The sequence below is a fragment of the Microcaecilia unicolor genome, chromosome 2, assembly GCF_901765095.1.
Source record: "Microcaecilia unicolor chromosome 2, aMicUni1.1, whole genome shotgun sequence".
Classification (NCBI taxonomy): domain Eukaryota; kingdom Metazoa; phylum Chordata; class Amphibia; order Gymnophiona; family Siphonopidae; genus Microcaecilia; species Microcaecilia unicolor.
Window position 1 is genome coordinate 388,455,839 of NC_044032.1, and position 19,064 is coordinate 388,474,902.

Below are 19,064 nucleotides of genomic sequence, written 5' to 3' on the forward strand. Positions count from 1 at the left end.
GTATTAGTGACTATTGATAAAGACAGACAACTGATAACATTTTTTTTAAAAAGAAGAACATAGATATTTTCCTCCTTGCATACCTTAACACTGCATGGTTCCAATGCGGATAGTTATCTTCAGTCTTTTTTACCAATGAATCACATTAATATTTTATTATATTTAAATCATCTGTGCAATACATCAGTTCTTTTATTTTTATTTTTGACTACCAAAACATATCACATACTCAGAAGCTCAATTTGATGACTTTTATGATGTTCCCTGTGCTTGTTTCTTCAAACCACACAAGATATTCTTGCAACAAAATGATACTTATACCCAAACCACATTGGACTGTTACCTTCTACATTTTACGTTCCAAGCACTAGCATACATCTCCTTTTTATTTGTCTTATAATTTTTAAATACATTGTATTTATTTTTTATACAACGTCGGCATTTAACATCAGATTATTATCTTTTATTTTGCACTTCCCCAGTCCACACTGTTAAAATACGCATGTGCTATATTGTCCTTTTTGGTGAGCTTTCTAGTCTATTTAAATAACAGCTATACAGATGGGTGTCCTCCCAAACACTTCATTTAGACTGCTGCTGCAGCCCTTTAGAAGTATTGCTGTCAACATTTGGTAAGTGTGCCGCATTGTTACAATTTTTGTTTCCATTCCTATTTTTGTGCATGTCTCCTAAGTGATATAGATTTCTTTAGTCTAACAGAATTGTTTTGACATAAGAGAGAGCTCAGCAGAGGGAAATGGCCATTTTCCGATGGCACTATGTTTTGCAAGCACCTATACTAGTATGCCTTTCATAATTAATAATTCATAATTTTTAAGAGATGATCATACATTTAGCATCGTCAACAGTGTGTTCAACTTTTTCTGGTCTTTGCTCACACTGTGCTTGACTCACACTGTATACCATAAAATACAAGCTGTGCATATTATATTATATAAAACTGTGCTTCCCCTGGTTTTAGCCTTTAGCTTTTAGATTCTATTCTCCTCCATTTCGGACATTACACAGGTGTTTTCCATAAGACACACAACACATTCACAGACCATGAGCATGATATATTCTATATCCCACCCATTTTGAACCTCTAGTAGCATTTCAAACTTTTTTGAAGTCCTTTTAGCAGTGCTTACACTCCTTTTAGTATACCATCCCCAAAATATTTTGTTGCGCGTGTCGACATATTCTTTGTCAGGAATTTCTCAATCTTTTCTGCATAGCCATAATTGATATTGTGCGATATATGAATTGGATTGTCATATTTTACACCTTTTAGATTATTCTGTTCATTTTTAGTACAATATTTATCGTTGCTCTTTATACCCAAATGTTCAGCAAGACACTACATACCCTTTCTTTTTAGTGAAATGAGTAATGTCTCTTTTTTCCCTCACAGGATTATGACATTTGTTTTCTGAGCTTTGCCTTTTTGTACAAAAGCCTTACTTTAGTACAATAACTAATCACTGCTCTCATTATGATTGTTTATGTTTGTACATTAATTTTTTCTTTGTGCATGTGAATTAATTTAGCTTTTATATCACCTTTTTATCTATTATTGTAGTTCTATAATTTAAGTTTTGAACAATATGTATAATTTGTTAAAACATATTTTGTTTAATGTCCAGTTACATCTATATGTACTAGCCACGATTGGCATTTTAGAATATATGTTACATTTATAAGTTTATTTTTTATAAGTAAACTCATTTAGCCTTTATATTACCGATTTTAAATCCATTGTCTTACTTTTACATTTCATTTTTTGCACAGTATGAACTTTTTGTATGATTCGCTACACATCTTTTCCATTGTATTATTGTCTATTCATATTTGTATGTATTCTATATGATTGGTTTTTCATTTTCACTTTTATTGCCTTTCTTCATGTTTGAAGTATGTTTCTATATATTTTAAAAAATGTTTTTATAGACTTCTGAGGTAGGCGCTTAGGCGTCGAAACACAGCAGCCGTGCTGAGTCGCTTGATGACTCTTTAATAAAGACTCAAACAGCACATCGTCTCCCTTGTTTTTTTGGAAAGAGCCAGCCCAGCCAACTTCTTTTATGTGACTGTTTCTCACGGGGATTGAGTGTTCCTCCACTTTTGTGGTTCCCTCTACAACAGTACAATTTATATATGTTTTTATAAAATAAATACATAAAATGAGTATAATATTTTAAGTACATAAGTATTGCCATACTGGGAAAGACCAGAGGTCCATCAAGCCCAGCATCCTGTTTCCAACAGTGGCCAATCCAGGTCACAAATACCTGGCAAGATCCCAAAAAAATACAAAACATTTTATACTGCTTATTCCATAAATAGTGGATTTTTCCCAAATCCATTTAATAACGGTCTATGGACTTTTCCTTTAGGAAGCCATCCAAACCTTTTTTAAACTCCGCTAAGCTAACCGCCTTTACCACATTCTCTGGCAACGAATTCCAGAGTTTAATTACATGTTGAGTTAAGAAACATTTTCTCCGATTTGTTTTAAAATTTCTACATTGTAGCTTCATCGCATGCCCCCTAGTCCTAGTATTTTTGGAAAGCGTAAACAGACATTTCACATCTACCCGTTCAACTCCACTCATTATTTTATAGACCTCTATCATATCTCGCCTTTTCCCCAAGCTGAAGAGCCCTAGCTCTTCAGCTTGGACAAACATATTTATAAAATAAATCCAAAGCTAAGAAAACAATTCAAAAAAGAGTTAAGAGACTATCAGGCTTATTTTCGAAAGTGATCGCCGGCCATCTTCCGATATAAATCGGGAGATGGCTGGCGATTTTGCAAAAGCGGCAAAATCGGTATAATTAAAAGCGGCGTTTTTGACACCATTGCCACTTTCCCGTCGCTGTGCCGGCGAAAGTTCAAGGGGGCGTGTCGGTGGTGAAACGAAGGCGGGACATGGGCAGGCATGGGCGTGGCTACCAGATGGCCGGCTTTTGCAGATAATGGAAAAACAAAAGCGGCGTTAATCAGTATTTCGCCGGGTTTACTTGGTCCTTTAATTTTCACCACCAAGCCTCAAAAAGGTGCCCCAATTGACCAGATGACCACCGAAGGGAATGGGGGATGACCTCCCCATACTCCCCCAGTGGTCACCAACCCCCTCTCACACTAAAAAAATAAAAATAAAACACTTTTTTGCCAGCCTCTATGCCAGCCTCAAATGTCATACCCAGCTCCCTGACAGCAGTATGCAGGTCCCTGGAGCAGTTTTTAATGGGTGCAGTGCACTCCACGCAGGCAGACCCATGTCCATCCCCCCCTACCTGTTACACTTGTGGTGCTAAGTGTTGAGCCCTCCAACCCCTCCCCCCCAAAACCCACTGTACCCACATGTAGGTGCCCCCCTTCACCCATAAGGGCTATGGTAATGGTGTAGAGTTGTGGAGAGTGGATTTGGGGGGCTCAGCACTCAAGGTTAGGGAGGTATGCAACTGGGAGCTATTTGTGTATTTTTTAAACATTTTTAGAAGTGCCCCCTAGGATGCCCGGTTGGTGTCCTGGCATGTCAGGGAGACCAGTGCACTACAAATGCTGACTCCTCCCATGACCAAATGCCTTGGATTTTGCCGGGTTTGAGATGGCCGACATTTTTTTTCCAGTATCGCTGAAAAACAAAACGGGTGATCTCAAACCCGGCGAACTCTGGCATTTGGCCGGGCTAAACCGTATTATCGAAAAAAAAGATGGCCTACCATCTTTTTCGAAAATACGGTTCCAGCCAACTGTTGCGCTGCCACCAAAATAGATCACCGGCGATCTATTTCGTCGGCGACGTTCGATTATGCCCCTCTTTATGAAAAAACTAAAATATATGACAGGACTCCATATAATAAATATTGACTATTCAAATGTGGTCAAAACCAAACATCATTCCAGAAAAACAGTATAATATAAAATAATTACATATATGTAAGAAAGAATGATTATAAGAAACATCTATGAAACATATAAAATATGGTCAAAAAGACAGCTGTCAAAAATAATGATGAGGATTTCTGACTACCAGGTCCTACCAAGTGAATTCAAATTCTTTGCTCTCCACCCTATGGAAAGCAGAATGTGGAGTCCCCTTAGAACTCTCCACTCGTACCAATACTCATCAACCTAATAATGGTCCACAAAGGCTTCAACCCCTTCATATACACTGATGATATATCTATCTACATCCTCTTCAAAAAAGATATATCTGAAATCACCAGCAAAATCACAGACAGAATAAACACCTTGGAAACCTGGGCATCAGTTTTCAAACTGAAACTAAACAGGGAAAAAAACACAATGCCTAATACATCACCATACAACACTGAACAATTTTCATTGCCATAGATCGAAAATTATCATTTGACAAGCAGGTTGCCAACACTTCAAAGAAAATGTTCCACGTGATGTAGAAACTCAAATGAATAAAAAATTACCTCCTACAGAATGTTTTTAGCCCTCTTGTCCAAACCACAGTCCTCACCCATGCAGATTACTGCAATCGAATTTACACAGGATGTAAAGAACAAACATGTGGAGGGGCATAATTGAACGGGGCACCCAAGTTTTCATGAGGGCGCCCTCGCAGGATGGCCCCATAAAGGGGCGGGGCAACCCGTATTATCGAAACAAGATGGACGTCCATCTTTCTTTTCAATAATACCGTTGGGGATGCCCAAATCATGAAATTTAGGTCGACCTTACAGATGGTCGTCCTTAGGTCATTTTTGAGATGGTCGTCCCCGGTTTTCGGAGATAATGGAAACCGAGGATGCCCATCTTAAAAATGACCAAATCCAAGCCATTTGGTCATGGGAGGAGCCATCATTCGTAGTGCACTGATCCCCCTCACATGCCAGGACACCCACCAGGTACCCTAAGGGGCACTGCAGTGGACTTCAGAAAAAGGTCCCATGTGCATAGCTCCCTTACCTTGGGTGCTGAGCCCACCAAAGCCCCCCAAAACCCACAACTGTACACCACTACCATAGCCCTTAGGAATGAAGGGGGGCACCTACATGTGGGTACAGTGGGTTTCTGGTGGGTTTTGTAGGGCTCTCATTTACCACCACAAGTGTAACACCATTAGGTCTGTCATTCCTTTTCCTTTGTTGGTATCGTAGAAATAAGCAGTGAATTTTCCCAAGTCCATCTTAATAATGGCTTATGGACTTTTCTGTTAGGAAATTATCCAAACCTTTTTTAAACCCTGCTAAGCTAACTGCTTTTACCATATTCTATGGCAATGAATTCAAGAGTTTAATTACATGTTGAATGAAGAAATATTTTCTCTGGATTGTTTTAAATTAACTACTGTCAGGCTTTCAAGGCAGAAACTAGGTTCGTGAGCCCTTGGGCCACTGCCATGGAGCAGCAGTGGCAGGCAAAACCACCCCACACCAGAGAAAAGGCAGAACTCTGACAGAAACAGCTAGACTTCACCTGCGCTTGACCGCCCTTCCCCAGGAGTTGAGCCCCTGGGTGCAGGCAGCCGGCAGGACTTCCCGGACAGGGCAGACACTGGATACCAACTAGGCTGAACAGGGACTGAGGGTCAGAGGGGAAAGGAATATACATGGGCAGCAAGGCAGGAAACTGGGCTAGGACTCACAGACAGAAAATACTACACAAAGCAGGAAATGGACAAGCTAAAGGACAGGAACTGAAAGCTGCCACACAGCCACTGAAACAGGGTACAAATACTGACAGACAAGAGACAGGACTGAAAGCTGCAGAACAGCCACTAAGCAAGAGACACAGACAAACAGAAACTAGACAAGGAATACAGACCAGAAACAAGACTAGGGAAATAAGCAAATAAACCTAAGCTAAACTACACACAGACTAACTAGAAACAGACAAGGAACTAAACAAGAAACCAGACTAGGCAGAAGTGCAACAAAGCACCAACAAACCAGGGACCTTAGACGATGCAAAGGCAAACACAGAAGTTTCTAGGTGATTAATAGAGCCCCTCAGCTGCTGAAGTTCAGCTGCAGGAATCACAAGGCAGCTACGGGTGCTGTTCAGGCACAAACAAGAGAAGCAAGTCTGGCAGCCCGGAAGATACGGACCGGACTGGGCTGAAGTCTGGAACGGGTGACAGTCCATAGCAGCCACCGGTTCTGGCCACCAGACGGCGAGGTGAGCACAGACAAGGAAACATTCACCTACGTGACAACTGCTTAGTAAATTCATTGCATGCCCCGTAATCCTAGTATTTTTGGAAAGAGTATACAAGCGATTGACGTCTACCCATTCCACTCCACTCAGTATTTTATAAGCCTGTATTATATCTCCCCTCAGCCACCTCTTCTCCAAACTGAAGAGCCCTAGCTGCTTTGCTTTAACCTTTTCCTCATAGGGAAGTCATCCCATCCCCTTTATCATTTTTGTCGCCCTTCTCTGTACCTTTTCTTATTCCACTATATTTTTTTTGAGATCTGGTGACCAGAATTGCGCACAATATTCGAGCTGCATTTGTACCATGGAGCGATACAAAGGCATTATAATATTCTCAGTTTTGTTAACCATTCCTTTCCTAATAATTCCTAACATTTTATTTGCTTTCTTAGCTGCCGCTACACATTTTTTTTTTAATTTGTTACATTTGTATCCCACATTTTCCCACCTATTTGTAGACTCAATGTGGCTTACATAGTACCGGAGAGGACTTTGCAGGCTCCGGTGTGAACAAATACAGGGTGATGTTGTGGTAAGATCAAGTTAATGTGGCACAGCCACATTAGGGAATCGGAGAATGGAAGAGTTGTGTTATGTCCATTACATGCTTTAGTTTGGTTGTGTTGCAGATATTAGGCATTTAAGTTGGATCGGTAGGGTATGCCTTTTTAAACAGGTTGGCTTTTAGTGATTTATGGAAGTTTAGGTGGTTGTACGTCGTTTTCAAGGCTTTTGGTAATGCGTTCCACAGTTGTGTGCTTATGTAGGAAAAACTAGATGCGTAAGTTGTTTTGTGTTTAAATCCTTTGTAGCTTGGGTAGTGCAGATTTAGATAAGATCGTGTTGATTCGGATGTATTTCTAATTGGTAAGTCGATCAAGTCTATCATGTAACTCGGGGCTTCTCTGTAGATGATTTTGTGAACCAGGGTGCAGATTTTGAAAGCGGTGCGTTCTTTGATTGGGAGCCAGTGTAGTTTTTCACGGAGGGGTTTTGCGCTTTCAAACCGCATTTTACTAAATATAAGCCTAGCTGCCGTGTTTTGAGCGGTCTGGAGTTTGTTTAAGGTTTGTTCTTTACATCCTACATAAATTCCATTGCAGTAATCTAAGTGGCTTTTTTTTTTTTTATCATTTATTTATAATTTTTTCATTTTACAGGGATCACTTGGAAAACAGTAAAACAGAGATGATTGTACATTAAAACAATATTAGAAGAAAACAATCTCAACAAGATAAATGGATTTTATACAATCTTTCTCTTTCTTAGACCACAAAATAAATAGGGAGAGTGAAACAAGACAAGGAGATCAATGTAAACAACAGCAAACAAAGAAAACGCGGTATTAACCCAATTATCCCCAGTTATTATTTATCTAAATCATTATTCCACATTGATCATCTGGTTGGTTTCTTCAAGACCATAACGGTGCATAGTCCATCAATTTCATTGGAAACATACTTATTGTCCAATATTAGTGAAAGTAATACATCTGATTTCATTTTTTTTCCCTTTTAAAACCAGAAATTGTTTAACAATACAAACCCTTGAATCTCCAATCCAATTCCTGCTGATTAAAGTAATCCCAGTTTCACAGGCTTCACTCCTTTTGAATTAATATATTAAGAGGAATCATTTCAGAGGAAAAAAAACATTAGGAGTCATACCCGGAACTCTGGGAAAACAACAATCTCGATATTAATCATCTGTAACAATATTCATTTTGTTCAAAATTTTCTGTTCTTTTATCATTTTCAAATCTTAACCGTTTCCTACTTCAGTAGAACTTCATTTGCTGTATATTCTCAAAGGATTCGATTAGATTATCCTTGTGGCTCATTAACAAGACTATATCTGAAGCAAAGTCATTCTCTACCACCGTCAGGTCCTGGAGCACCCTCCAGATGACATTCAATGCAACCTCCACGGGAGCCAAAAACTCCAAGCTGATAACTCTTAAGGGTTTAGGAGTAGCACCGCCGACACGGGTTCAGCTGTAAACGACTTCCGTTTCAGCATACACTCCTGACTCACTCCTCCACTCCTTTGGGCATGGTGGTTAAATGATTTTTGAGCGATGAAGTTGTTTCCAGGTCCAAGAGCGTCGATGCTCCTTCGTCGGCGCTAATCAAAGGACTCATCAACCCAGTCATCTATGGGCAGCTCGTCACATAGCGGTCCCACACTTGCTGCACAGGGGACAAAACGCTGGTCATCGTCGGCTGACCCCCCATTGTCCCCTTCCTCTGTTAAGGCAACTGCAATGCAGAGAGGAATTTTCAAGTGAACAAAAACTGAACTTCAGAGGACAGCTAGGTCGTTGACAGTACGAGCTTCAGGTCACCATCTTTCCCCTCTCCCTAATTTGGGACACTCTTTGTCTGGTTTCTCCTCAGAGGCCTGTCTGATATGGGTAACCCTTCAGCATAGCCCTCTGAGTCATTGAAACACGGAAGCCCCTCCACCACTTACAAGGTGGTGTCCCTTCGGAGGGGAATCTAAGTGGCTTAGTACCATTGATTGTATCAGGTTGCAAAATGTTTCCCTTGGGAAGAATTGCTTCACGCGTTTGAGTTTCCACATTGAGTGCAACATTTTCTTTGTTGTGGATGCCACTTGGCTCTCTAGTGTTAAGTTACGGTCCATTGTAACACCGAGGATTTTCAAGCTGTCTGAGATAGGAAGGGTGTGATCTGGGGTGTTGATACTTGTGGGGATGTCTGCGCTGTGTTGGGATGAGAGGATGAGACAATGAATTTTTTCTTTATTGAGTTTTAGTTGAAATGCATTTGCCCATGAATCCATGATGTTCAGGCCGAGCTTGATTTCGTTGGTGATTTCTGTCAGTTTGGTTTTGTAAGGGATGTATATTGTGACATTGTCTGCATATATGAAACGGTTAAGGCCATGGTTGGGTAAGGACTTGGCAAGTGGGGTCATCATTAAGTTGAATAGGATCAGTGATAGCGGTGATCCTTGCGGTACTCCACAGTCTGCTTTCCACGGTGATGATATGTTTGAATTTGATTTTACTTGATATGTTCTTCTGGTTAGGAAGCCCTTGATCCAGTTAAATATGTTTTCACCAATCTCAAACTTATCTAGTAATCTTATTAATATATTATGGTTTACCATGTCGAATGCACTAGACATGTCGAATTAGAGGAGAAGGATGTTTTTGCCTGTTGCTATTTCCTGCTTGAATTTGGCTAGAAGAGTAATACTGTTTCCTTGCTTTGGAGGGGGCGAAAGCCTGACTGTGATTCGTGTAATATTGAGAATTTGTTTATGTAATCTGTAAGTTGTTTGGTTACCATGCTTTCCATCACTTTGACCATCAATGGGATAGATGCTACTGGACGGCAGTTAGTGATTTCGTTTGTTTTTTTCTTGGTGTCTTTTGGTATTGGGGTGAGTAGGATATTGCCATTTTCCTTAGGGAAGAGGCCTTGCTGAAGCATGTAATTTAGGTGGGATGTGCATAAGTAATGCCATACTGGGAAAAGACCAAGGGTCCATCGAGCCCAGCATCCTGTCCCCGACAGTGGCCAATCCAGGTCAAAGACACCTGGCAAGCTACCCAAACGTACAAACATTTTATACAAGTTATTCTCGAAATTGTGGATTTTTCCCAAGTCCATTTAGTAGCGGTCTATAGACTTATCCTTTAGGAAACCGTCCAACCCCTTTTTAAACTCTGCCAAGCTAACCGCCTTCACTACGTTCTCCGGCAATGAATTCCAGAGTTTAATTACACGTTGGGTGAAGAAAGATTTTCTCCTATTTGTTTTAAATTTAATACACTGTAGTTTAATCGCATGCCCCCTAGTCCTAGTATTTTTGGAAAGCGTGAACAGACGCTTCACATCCACCTGTTCCACTCCACTCGCTATTTTATATACCTCTATCATGTCTTCCCTCAGCCATCTCTTCTCCAACCTGAAAAGCCCTAGCCTCCTTAGTCTTTCTTCATAGGGAAGTCGTCCCATCCCCGCTATCATTTTTGTCACCCTTCGCTGCACCTTTTCCAGTTCCACTATATCTTTCTTGAGATGCGGCGACCAGAATTGAACACAATACTCAAGGTGCGGTCGCACAATGGAGCGATACAACGGCATTATAACATCCTCACATCTGTTCTCCATACCTTTCCTAATAATACCCAACATTCTATTCGCTTTCCTAGCCGCAGCAGCACACTGAGCAGAAGGTTTCAGTGTATTATCAACGACGACACCCAGATCCCTTTCTTGGTCCATAACTCCTAATGTGGAACCTTGCATGACGTAGCTATAATTCGGGTTCTTTTTTTCCCACATGCATCACCTTGCACTTATTCACATTAAACGTCATCTGCCATTTAGCTGCCCAGTCTCGTAAGGTCCTTCTGTAATTTTTCACAATCCTCTCGCGAGTTAACGACTTTGAATAAGTTTGTGTCATCAGCAAATTTAATTACCTCACTGGTTACTCCCATCTCTAAATCATTTATAAATATATTAAAAAGCAGCGGTTCTAGCACTGACCCCTGAGGAACCCCACTAACTACCCTTCTCCATTGTGAATACTGCCCATTTAACCCCACTCTTTGTTTCCTATCCTTCAACCAGTTTTTAATCCACAATAGGACATTTCCTCCTATCCCATGACCCTCCAATTTCCTCTGTAGCCTTTCATGAGGTACCTTATCAAACGCCTTTTGAAAATCCAGATACACAATATCAACCAGCTCCCCTTTGTCCATATGTTTGTTTACTCCTTCAACGAATTGAAGTAAATTGGTCAGGCAAGTTTTCCCCACACTAAAGCCATGCTGACTTGGTCTCAGTAATCCATGACCTTGGATGTGTTCTGTAATTTTGTTTTTAATAATAGCCTCTACCATTTTCTCCGGCATCGACGTCAGACTCACTGGTCTATAATTTCCCGGATCTCCCCTGGAACTTTTTTTAAAAATCGGCGTTACATTGGCCACCCTCCAATCTTCCAGTACCACGCCCAATTTTAAGGATGAATTGCATATCACTAACAGAAGCTCCTCAAGCTCATTTTTCAGTTGTATCAGTACTCTAGGATGTATACCATCCGGTCCAGGAGATTTGCTACTCTTCAGTTTGCCGAACTGCCCCATTACGTCCTCCAGGTTTACTGTGAATTCAGTAAGTTTCTCTGACTCATCTGCTTGAAATACCATTTCCGACACCGGTATCCCACCCAAATCTTCCTCGGTGAAGACCGAAGCAAAGAATTCATTCAATCTCTCCACTACATCTTTGTCATCCTTGATCGCCACTTTTACCCCTCGGTTGTCCAGCGGCCCAACCGATTCTCTTGCTGGCTTCCTTCTTTTAATATACCGAAAAATTTTTTACTATGTTTTTTTGCCTCTAATGCTATCTTTTTTTTGTAATCCCTCTTGGCCTTCTTTATCTGCACCTTGCATTTGCTTTGACACTCCTTATGTTGTTTCTTGTTATTTTCAGATGGTTCCTTCTTCCATTTTCTGAAGGCGTTTAGCACAGAACCCCACTATCTACTCTTCTCCATTGAGAATACTGACTTTTTAACCCTACTCTGTTTTCTATTTTTAACCAGTTTTTAATCCACAGTAGGACAATATCGACCAGCTCACCTTTATTCACATGTCTATTCACCCCTTCAAAGAAATTTTGAGGGGCATTTTCAATATGACTTCCAAATCTGATTTTGGACATTTTGCAAAAAAGTCCAGAAATCCAGTGCCATACATTGTCTTTTTTTTTTAATCAGAAAAATGTCTATCTTTTTAGTTTGAAACTCACCCTATTTTAGATGTTTTTGTGCTCAGTATGTCTTTCTTTAAGGGATATTTTCAACCAAAAATATCCAAGGGAAAAACACACAAGAACAAGCCATTGGGATATTTGGGGGCCAGCAGTCTTACTAGACATCTTAACAGAGCAGTGGGGCAGCCTAGGGGCCACTGCTGTGAACTTCACATAAAAGGTCCCAGGTACACATCACATCATAGTCCCCTTATATTGTATGGTGAGTAGCAATAGCAAAAAATGTACTGTACCCAACTGTACACCACTATAATAGCCCTTATAGCTGCACCTATATGTGGGTTCAGTAAGTTTTGTGTAGTTTTTGGGGTGTTCACACTTTCCACTACAAGTGTACCAGTTAGAGTGGGATATGGACCTGAGTCCCTTTCTCTACAGTCCACTGCACCAACTACTAGGCTACTCCAGGGACCTGCTTGCTGCTGTAATCTTCAGTTGTCATAGAGCCTGGTATGTACTGTCACTTTCACCTCTTAGGAGGGGGTCAGCAACCACTGGAGGATTAAGGGGGGGTCATGCCTTTATCCCTCCAATGGTCATCTGGTCAGATTGGGCACCTTTTTGGCACTTAATCGTTATTAAAACTGGTCTAACCAAAATTTTCCTATTTTTTTCTGTAGATTTTTTTATAGTATTCCATTATTGCACAAAAGCATCCAAATTGTAAGCTCACCCTAGTCCTGCCAAAAACACATCTCCTACATGCCCCCTTGAGATTTAGATGATCTGCAAAGAACAACTTCTTTAAAATGAGTTTTGAAAATAGCAATTTGGATGCTTTTGCCAAAAAAAATCCTTTGGCTGCTTTGTGCCATTTTTTGAATATTTATCTATGTCACAAATGAGCCCAATTCTGTGTTTCTATCAAACATATAAATGGCGAGTGACCATACTCACTCGCAAATGCGCAGTAGAGACTTCCCTCTCTGTCCTGCCCCCGCATCAATACGTGATGACAGGGGCGGGACAGAGAGGGAAACTGCGCGAAGCCGCCAACGTCGCTACCGCTCCCCCCCCCCCGAGGTCGCCGCCGCCTCCCCTCCACCCGGCCCGAGCACTCTCTTCGGTATTGAACTTACATCAGCGAAACGCAGCACGCAGAACAGCTGAGCTCCCGTCGCCCTTTCTTCCCTGCCTGTGTCCCGCCCTCCCCAACGTTACGTCACACGAGGGCGGGACACAGGCAGAGAAGGAAGGCCGACGGGAGCTCAGCTGATCTGCGTGCTGCCTGCGTTTCGTCGATGTAAGTTCAATACCGAAGAGAGGGCCCCGGCCGGGTGCAGGGGTGGTGGTGGCGACTCCGGGGGACCAGTAGCGGCGACATCGGGGGGAGGGGCAGCGGCAAGGGGAGGGGGCCTTGCCAAAACCCCATACTAGCCCGTTTTAACGGGCTCAATGGCTAGTATAATAGAAAAAAGAAATGACCTCATGCTGAATGCCCAGAAATATGGATATTATATCTAGAGAAAAAGTGGACTTAGGCTTGGAGGCCTAGCCAGAGCTGCTGCTGTGTGTGACCACCACCTGCTGAGATAGAGAACATACTGGGGAGTTTCCGGCAGCACATGACCACATATAGAGGCAGATGCAGCAACCAAACGTAAAAAAATCTAAATCGTTAAAGTCCCTAACGATTTTAAAATAACGAAAAATGCACCAAAAAAAAAGTCACACATGCTGAGATCGGTATTGAAACGTACAATGTATCAAAGAATCACAATACACATCGTTAATCGGCCCCCAAATCATGCGCAGAGCAGCCAAGCGTTATGTTAGCTGCTCTGCGCATGCCACAAACAGTCAAAACACAGTCAAATCACAAGCACATGGCTCCCAAATCAAAACAAAAATAAAAAAAAAGGATCGGGAGGGGGCAAGGGCGCTCATCAGGAGCGTCCTGTACGGATGGCCTTGCCCCCCCCCCCCCGCTGCTCCCCACTTTCCGCCGCTCCCCCACCCCGAAAAAGCAAAATTCAAGCAGCCCCTGCCCCCCTCCCTTCCTCACTCTTCTGTCTCACCTCAGCTCCGCCTCCCGACATCCTCCGCCCTGTGCACCGCCCCCTTTTGGGGTCGTCGCCGCCATTCCCCTCCTCCATCGGGCCCCCCTCCCTCTTACCGGGCCCGTGCAGCGCCTCTCTCCTCTGTCCGAAGGCGCTGCACAGGCAAGAAGAAAGCTGATGCCTGCCTTCGGTCGCGCGTCTTTCTCCTGCTGCGCCCGCCCCTGTCTGACGTCAGTAACCTACGTAGGTTACTGACGTCAGACAGGGGCGGGCGCAGCAGGAGAAAGTAACCTACGTAGGTTACTGACATCAGACAGGGGCGGGCGCAGCAGGAGAAAGTAACCTACGTAGGTTACTGACATCAGACAGGGGCGGGCGCAGCAGGAGAAAGACGCGCGACCGAAGGCAGGCATCAGCTTTCTTCTTGCCCGTGCAGCGCCTTCGGACAGAGGAGAGAGGCGCTGCACGGGCCCGGTAAGAGGGAGGGGGGCCCGATGGAGGAGGGGAATGGCGGCGGCGACCCCAAAAGGGGGCGGTGCACAGGGCGGAGGATGTCGGGAGGCGGAGCTGAGGTGAGACAGAAGAGTGAGGAAGGGAGGGGGGCAGGGGCTGCTTGAATTTTGCTTTTTCGGGGTGGGGGAGCGGCGGAAAGTGGGGAGCAGCGGGGGGGGGGGGGCAAGGCCATCCGTACAGGACGCTCCTGATGAGCGCCCTTGCCCCCTCCCGACCCTTTTTTTATTTTTATTTTTTTATGTGTTTTCTGACGTCCTTTGGACCAATCACAGCGCTTTTAGCTCTGCTAATGCGCTGGGATTGGCTCAAAGTTTGTTTATTTTTTCACTTAATGATTTTTCCTGGCACAGAGCTGTCCTAACGAGAGGTCCAGACCTCTCGTTAGATTTCCTGCCTTTTTCCTGCGTAAAGGCAATCGGAAAAGGTTAGTGCATGTCGTTTCAATGGGGTTTTCACACTAATTGCTCATCTCCATTCCGTTTTCGTTAGCTGCTACTGTCGTCGGAAAATAGGCTTAAGTGCATGGGAAGGATAGGAAATTCTTCCCTGAGGGCTCATTTAACGATGAAAAACGTTTAGTGCATCTGCCTCATAGGGAGGCAAAAGGATTGCTCTCTATCTCCACCTGCTGGTAGATGGACACAACCCACCACCAGTCTATGGATTGATCAGCTTGATGATATGGAAGTCACAATTTATCATGATTGTAGTTGTAAACGGATGTTCTATGTTCAGTAGTTTTATTTGTCGCTCTGTTAATTCCTGTTAGAGAGCAAGCAAGTATCCAGAATTCACTGTATATACGGCAGCTCACAGAATTGGAATCAACGGTCACTCAATTGCGTTCTGAGTTACGTGAAGTCAAAAGGATGCGTACAGAAAAGGTTGGTAGAAGCTGGTAGAAGCTATAATCAAATTAAGTATGCTTGTCTCTTTTACATACCTCAGAGTACTACTGCCTCTCCCCTCTAAAATCCACACATATGTATGTTTTAAATCAGAGTAAGCTATTTTCAAAGTTCTGCAAGAAAATTTGTCTTTAATAATCTTTGGTTTAATTGAAATATTTCAGTAAGAGTAAATAAAGTAGGATTGTTAGTTCATGATAGGGATGGGCTGTTATTTGCAATAATATAGAAAATGTCAATGACATATCGTATATCATGGTCTGTCATTACAAATGAAAATACAAATGAAAATGAGCAGAAAAAATATATTGCATGTGTTGTCATTCTCAGATAATAATGTACACTATTTGGAAATACTTTAATGTGCATTCTTTGGAAATTGTGTGCACTATTTCATGAAAAATACATACTCTTCACATGCACAAACCATTGCACATGAGCAAACAGGTGCATGCATCCAAGCTCTTATCGGAAAGAGTGTTCTCTCTTCAAGTGTACAGCGCTGCATACGTCTAGTAGCGCTATAGAAATGATAAGTAGTAGTAGTACTCTTTCTGAGATAGTGCACCCTCCTTTCCCACTATTTCCAAAGAATGCATACTATTATCACAAACCGACAAAAAGACAAAATGGCCAGAAAAACCTGAATAAAACTAAACTTCCCTTAAATGACATGAAACAAATTTTTTCTGACTGCCCATCCCTAGTTCTTGATAGATAAAGAAACTGTATCACTCTGGGCCGGTCTTAGGCAGAGGCGATTAAGGCGATCGCATAGGGCCCCGCGCCTAAGGGGGCCCCACACAGCGCACCTATGGGGCCCCCTCGCAGCGCCTCAAATCTGCCTCGCTTGTGCCTCCGCTCCGACCTCCGCCGCTGCTCGCCTTAGATGATCCCCATTCCCATGGCTCGGCCACTCCGCTCCCGCCACCACCGGCGCAGCACCCACCCCCGGCTTGGGCCCGCTGAGCCTGCCATCAGCTCCCGAGTCCCCGGACCCCGGCGACTAACTGAGCGATGCCAGCGAGCCAGCCCAGGCAGCGACGGCCCCGCCCCCGACGGCAACAACAGACAGTTGCAGTGCGACGGCTCACCTCCAGGCTCCAGCTTCCCGCTCAATGTCCCGCCTTCTGATGTATTTCCTGTTTCCGGACGCGAGGGCGGGAGTCACAGCGGGAAAAGCTGGAGCCTGGTCGGAGGTGGTGAGGACGTGAGGTGAGCCATCGTTGCTGACGCCAACAGTTGTGCACTTATGCCAAATCGAAATCAGATTCCATGCAGGCAGGAGATCAGGAGAAGTGTCTCTCTCATCTAATGACGCTTGCGGACGGTGCAAGGGTTGGAAATGTCTGCCTCCCTGAGAGGGATTTGGCCCAACAACATTAGTTGCTAGAGAAGCTGAGCAAGTAAGATCTTCTGGCTTGGAAGAGGCTGTTTCTAACATATCTGGGTTATTTTCACATAGATCTGCAGATATTTCCCCTGATAAAAATTTGGATGGCAATAGCAGATTTAGCTAAAACACTGCTTCCAGTAATTAATGATATGACACCTCGAATTAATCATTTGGAAGCTAGACTGCAATCACAGGAAGAAAAGATTACTAAGCTAAAATCTGAGAATGGAAATCATGAAATAGCAAAATCTGATATAAAGTACGTACAATCAGTTCAAACTATTTAGTAACATGTGGCTACTTGCCTCTCTGGTTTGATGGGTTACAGAGTAATAAGGGAATTTGAAAGTACTGGATCTTTTCTTAATATTTTTCCTTTATTCTCCTTTGTTATGAGAATTGGAACTACTAATTGTCGTGGACTTGAACTGAATAATTTCTGGGGAGGGGAGGTTTCATGATAGCATTGTGCTTATTATTTCAATCAGTTTTTTTGTACAAGTTTAGCTTCATTTGTCTTTATTTGAAATTTCATAAATAAAAAAATGTTCTAAAAATGGAATAATCATATCAATGGGGTGGAGCTAGGGCGGGGGTGGGGCTAGGGTAGGTGGGGCTAGGATGGGGCCCCACCAAATTGGTCTGCATAGGGCCCCGTACTTGCTAAGACCGGCTCTGGTATCACTATTTGTAAAATGTTTACATTTTTCTTCTTTCCATCCCAACAAAAAGTTGGAAAGAATTATACAAAAGAGGTTGAGAAAGCCTGTCTGTCTGAGGGCATGGGATGAAAATTGGCATGTAGGAAAAAATAGACATTGAATCTGAAAATGGACTGGGATTCCAGAGCCATAAGCCCTCTCCCCCCATCAAAATAATTGGCCATTGTATTTCTGTGGGAGAATGGGTTCCACCTTTTGTTGCATAGAAACTTTGAAACTTACATTCAGTGAAACATAGCAGTTAAGGAATTGCTACTTTCAAACTTCCTCCCCCTGTTCTTTACTCTCCTAAACCTCCCATCTCCCCTCACACAAACTATCCCACCCTAAAAACACTATCCCTTGCTGCTCTCCCACTACCTTGCAAACTGCCTCACTCTCAAAAAATATCCCCACAAAAGCCATGGCGTTTACCAAAACTGCCCCAACTCACAAATATTATGTTCCACAACTGCCTCACCACCCTACAAACCCCACAAACTCCCCTGCAAATTGCTCATCCCCCAAAACAGCAAATCCCTGCAACTGCCCTACCAACTCAGAAACTGTCCCTGTCCCAAAAACTATCCCACAAGCTGCCCCTACCCACAAAAAACTACTCCCTGCAACTGCCCCACCACTCTTCAAACTGCCTCATCCCTAAAATTTATCCCCACAAATTGCCCACATCAAAAAATACAGCTGCAAATGCACCAGGACCTCATCAAATTATCCCATCATCAAAAACAACCCTTCCATATCTGCCCCACTGCCATACAAATTGCTTCATCCCAAAAACTACCCCCACAAATTGCACTCCCCCAAAACTATTCCCCACAACAACTCTATCGCCCAACAAATTGCTCCATCCCGAAAAACAATCCCTTGCAAGTGCATGCCAACCTGCAAACTATTCCACCTCTAAATCTATCCTCCATTACTTCTATACCACTCACATAGTTTCAACACTGAAAAACTACCCCTGCAACTGCCCTACCCCCAATATTATCTCCTCCAAAATCTATCCCCTATAACTTCCCCAACTTCAAAAATAATTCCCTGCAACTGCCCCGGTACCCTGCAACCTGCTTCCACTCCCAAATGTATTTCCCCACCACTGACAACTACCTTCACCTGCACCCTGCTCCCCTCCACATACATAGCACATGCGGAGAATACAAAGATCAAACAAATGAGATCCACACAACACACACACACACATGCAAGCACACAAAGGCATTCCTACCACACGACGTTTGTACATCTCTGTTTGCTCAGTGGTTACTTTTTGGTTAGAGTGTGATGTGTTTTAGAATATTTTTGTGTGCTTTCATGTTCTTAGAGAATTATGTATGTGTAAGTTGTTCTCTGAGGACAAGCAGGCATAATGTGACTGATGTCATCCATGGAGCTCGGTGCAGATATTTCTATACTGCACCCTCACTTTAAAACTTTGAGACAGTGTCCCCACTGCACATACTCGGGTGCCTTCCTGCCTGATGCTTGAGTGCAGGACCAGCAG

General features: G+C 43.0%; 1 protein-coding gene across 1 annotated transcript in view; it reads left to right on the forward strand.

Annotated features, from left to right (window-relative positions):
- The window catches only part of CCDC158 (coiled-coil domain containing 158), a 1,152,460-nt gene that overhangs the window by 392,768 nt on the left and 740,628 nt on the right, over window positions 1-19,064 (forward strand). The window contains exon 10 of the mRNA XM_030192135.1: window positions 15,307-15,421. Within this exon, the coding sequence (XP_030047995.1) occupies window positions 15,307-15,421 (115 nt within the window). The remainder of the gene's footprint in view (window positions 1-15,306; window positions 15,422-19,064) is intronic.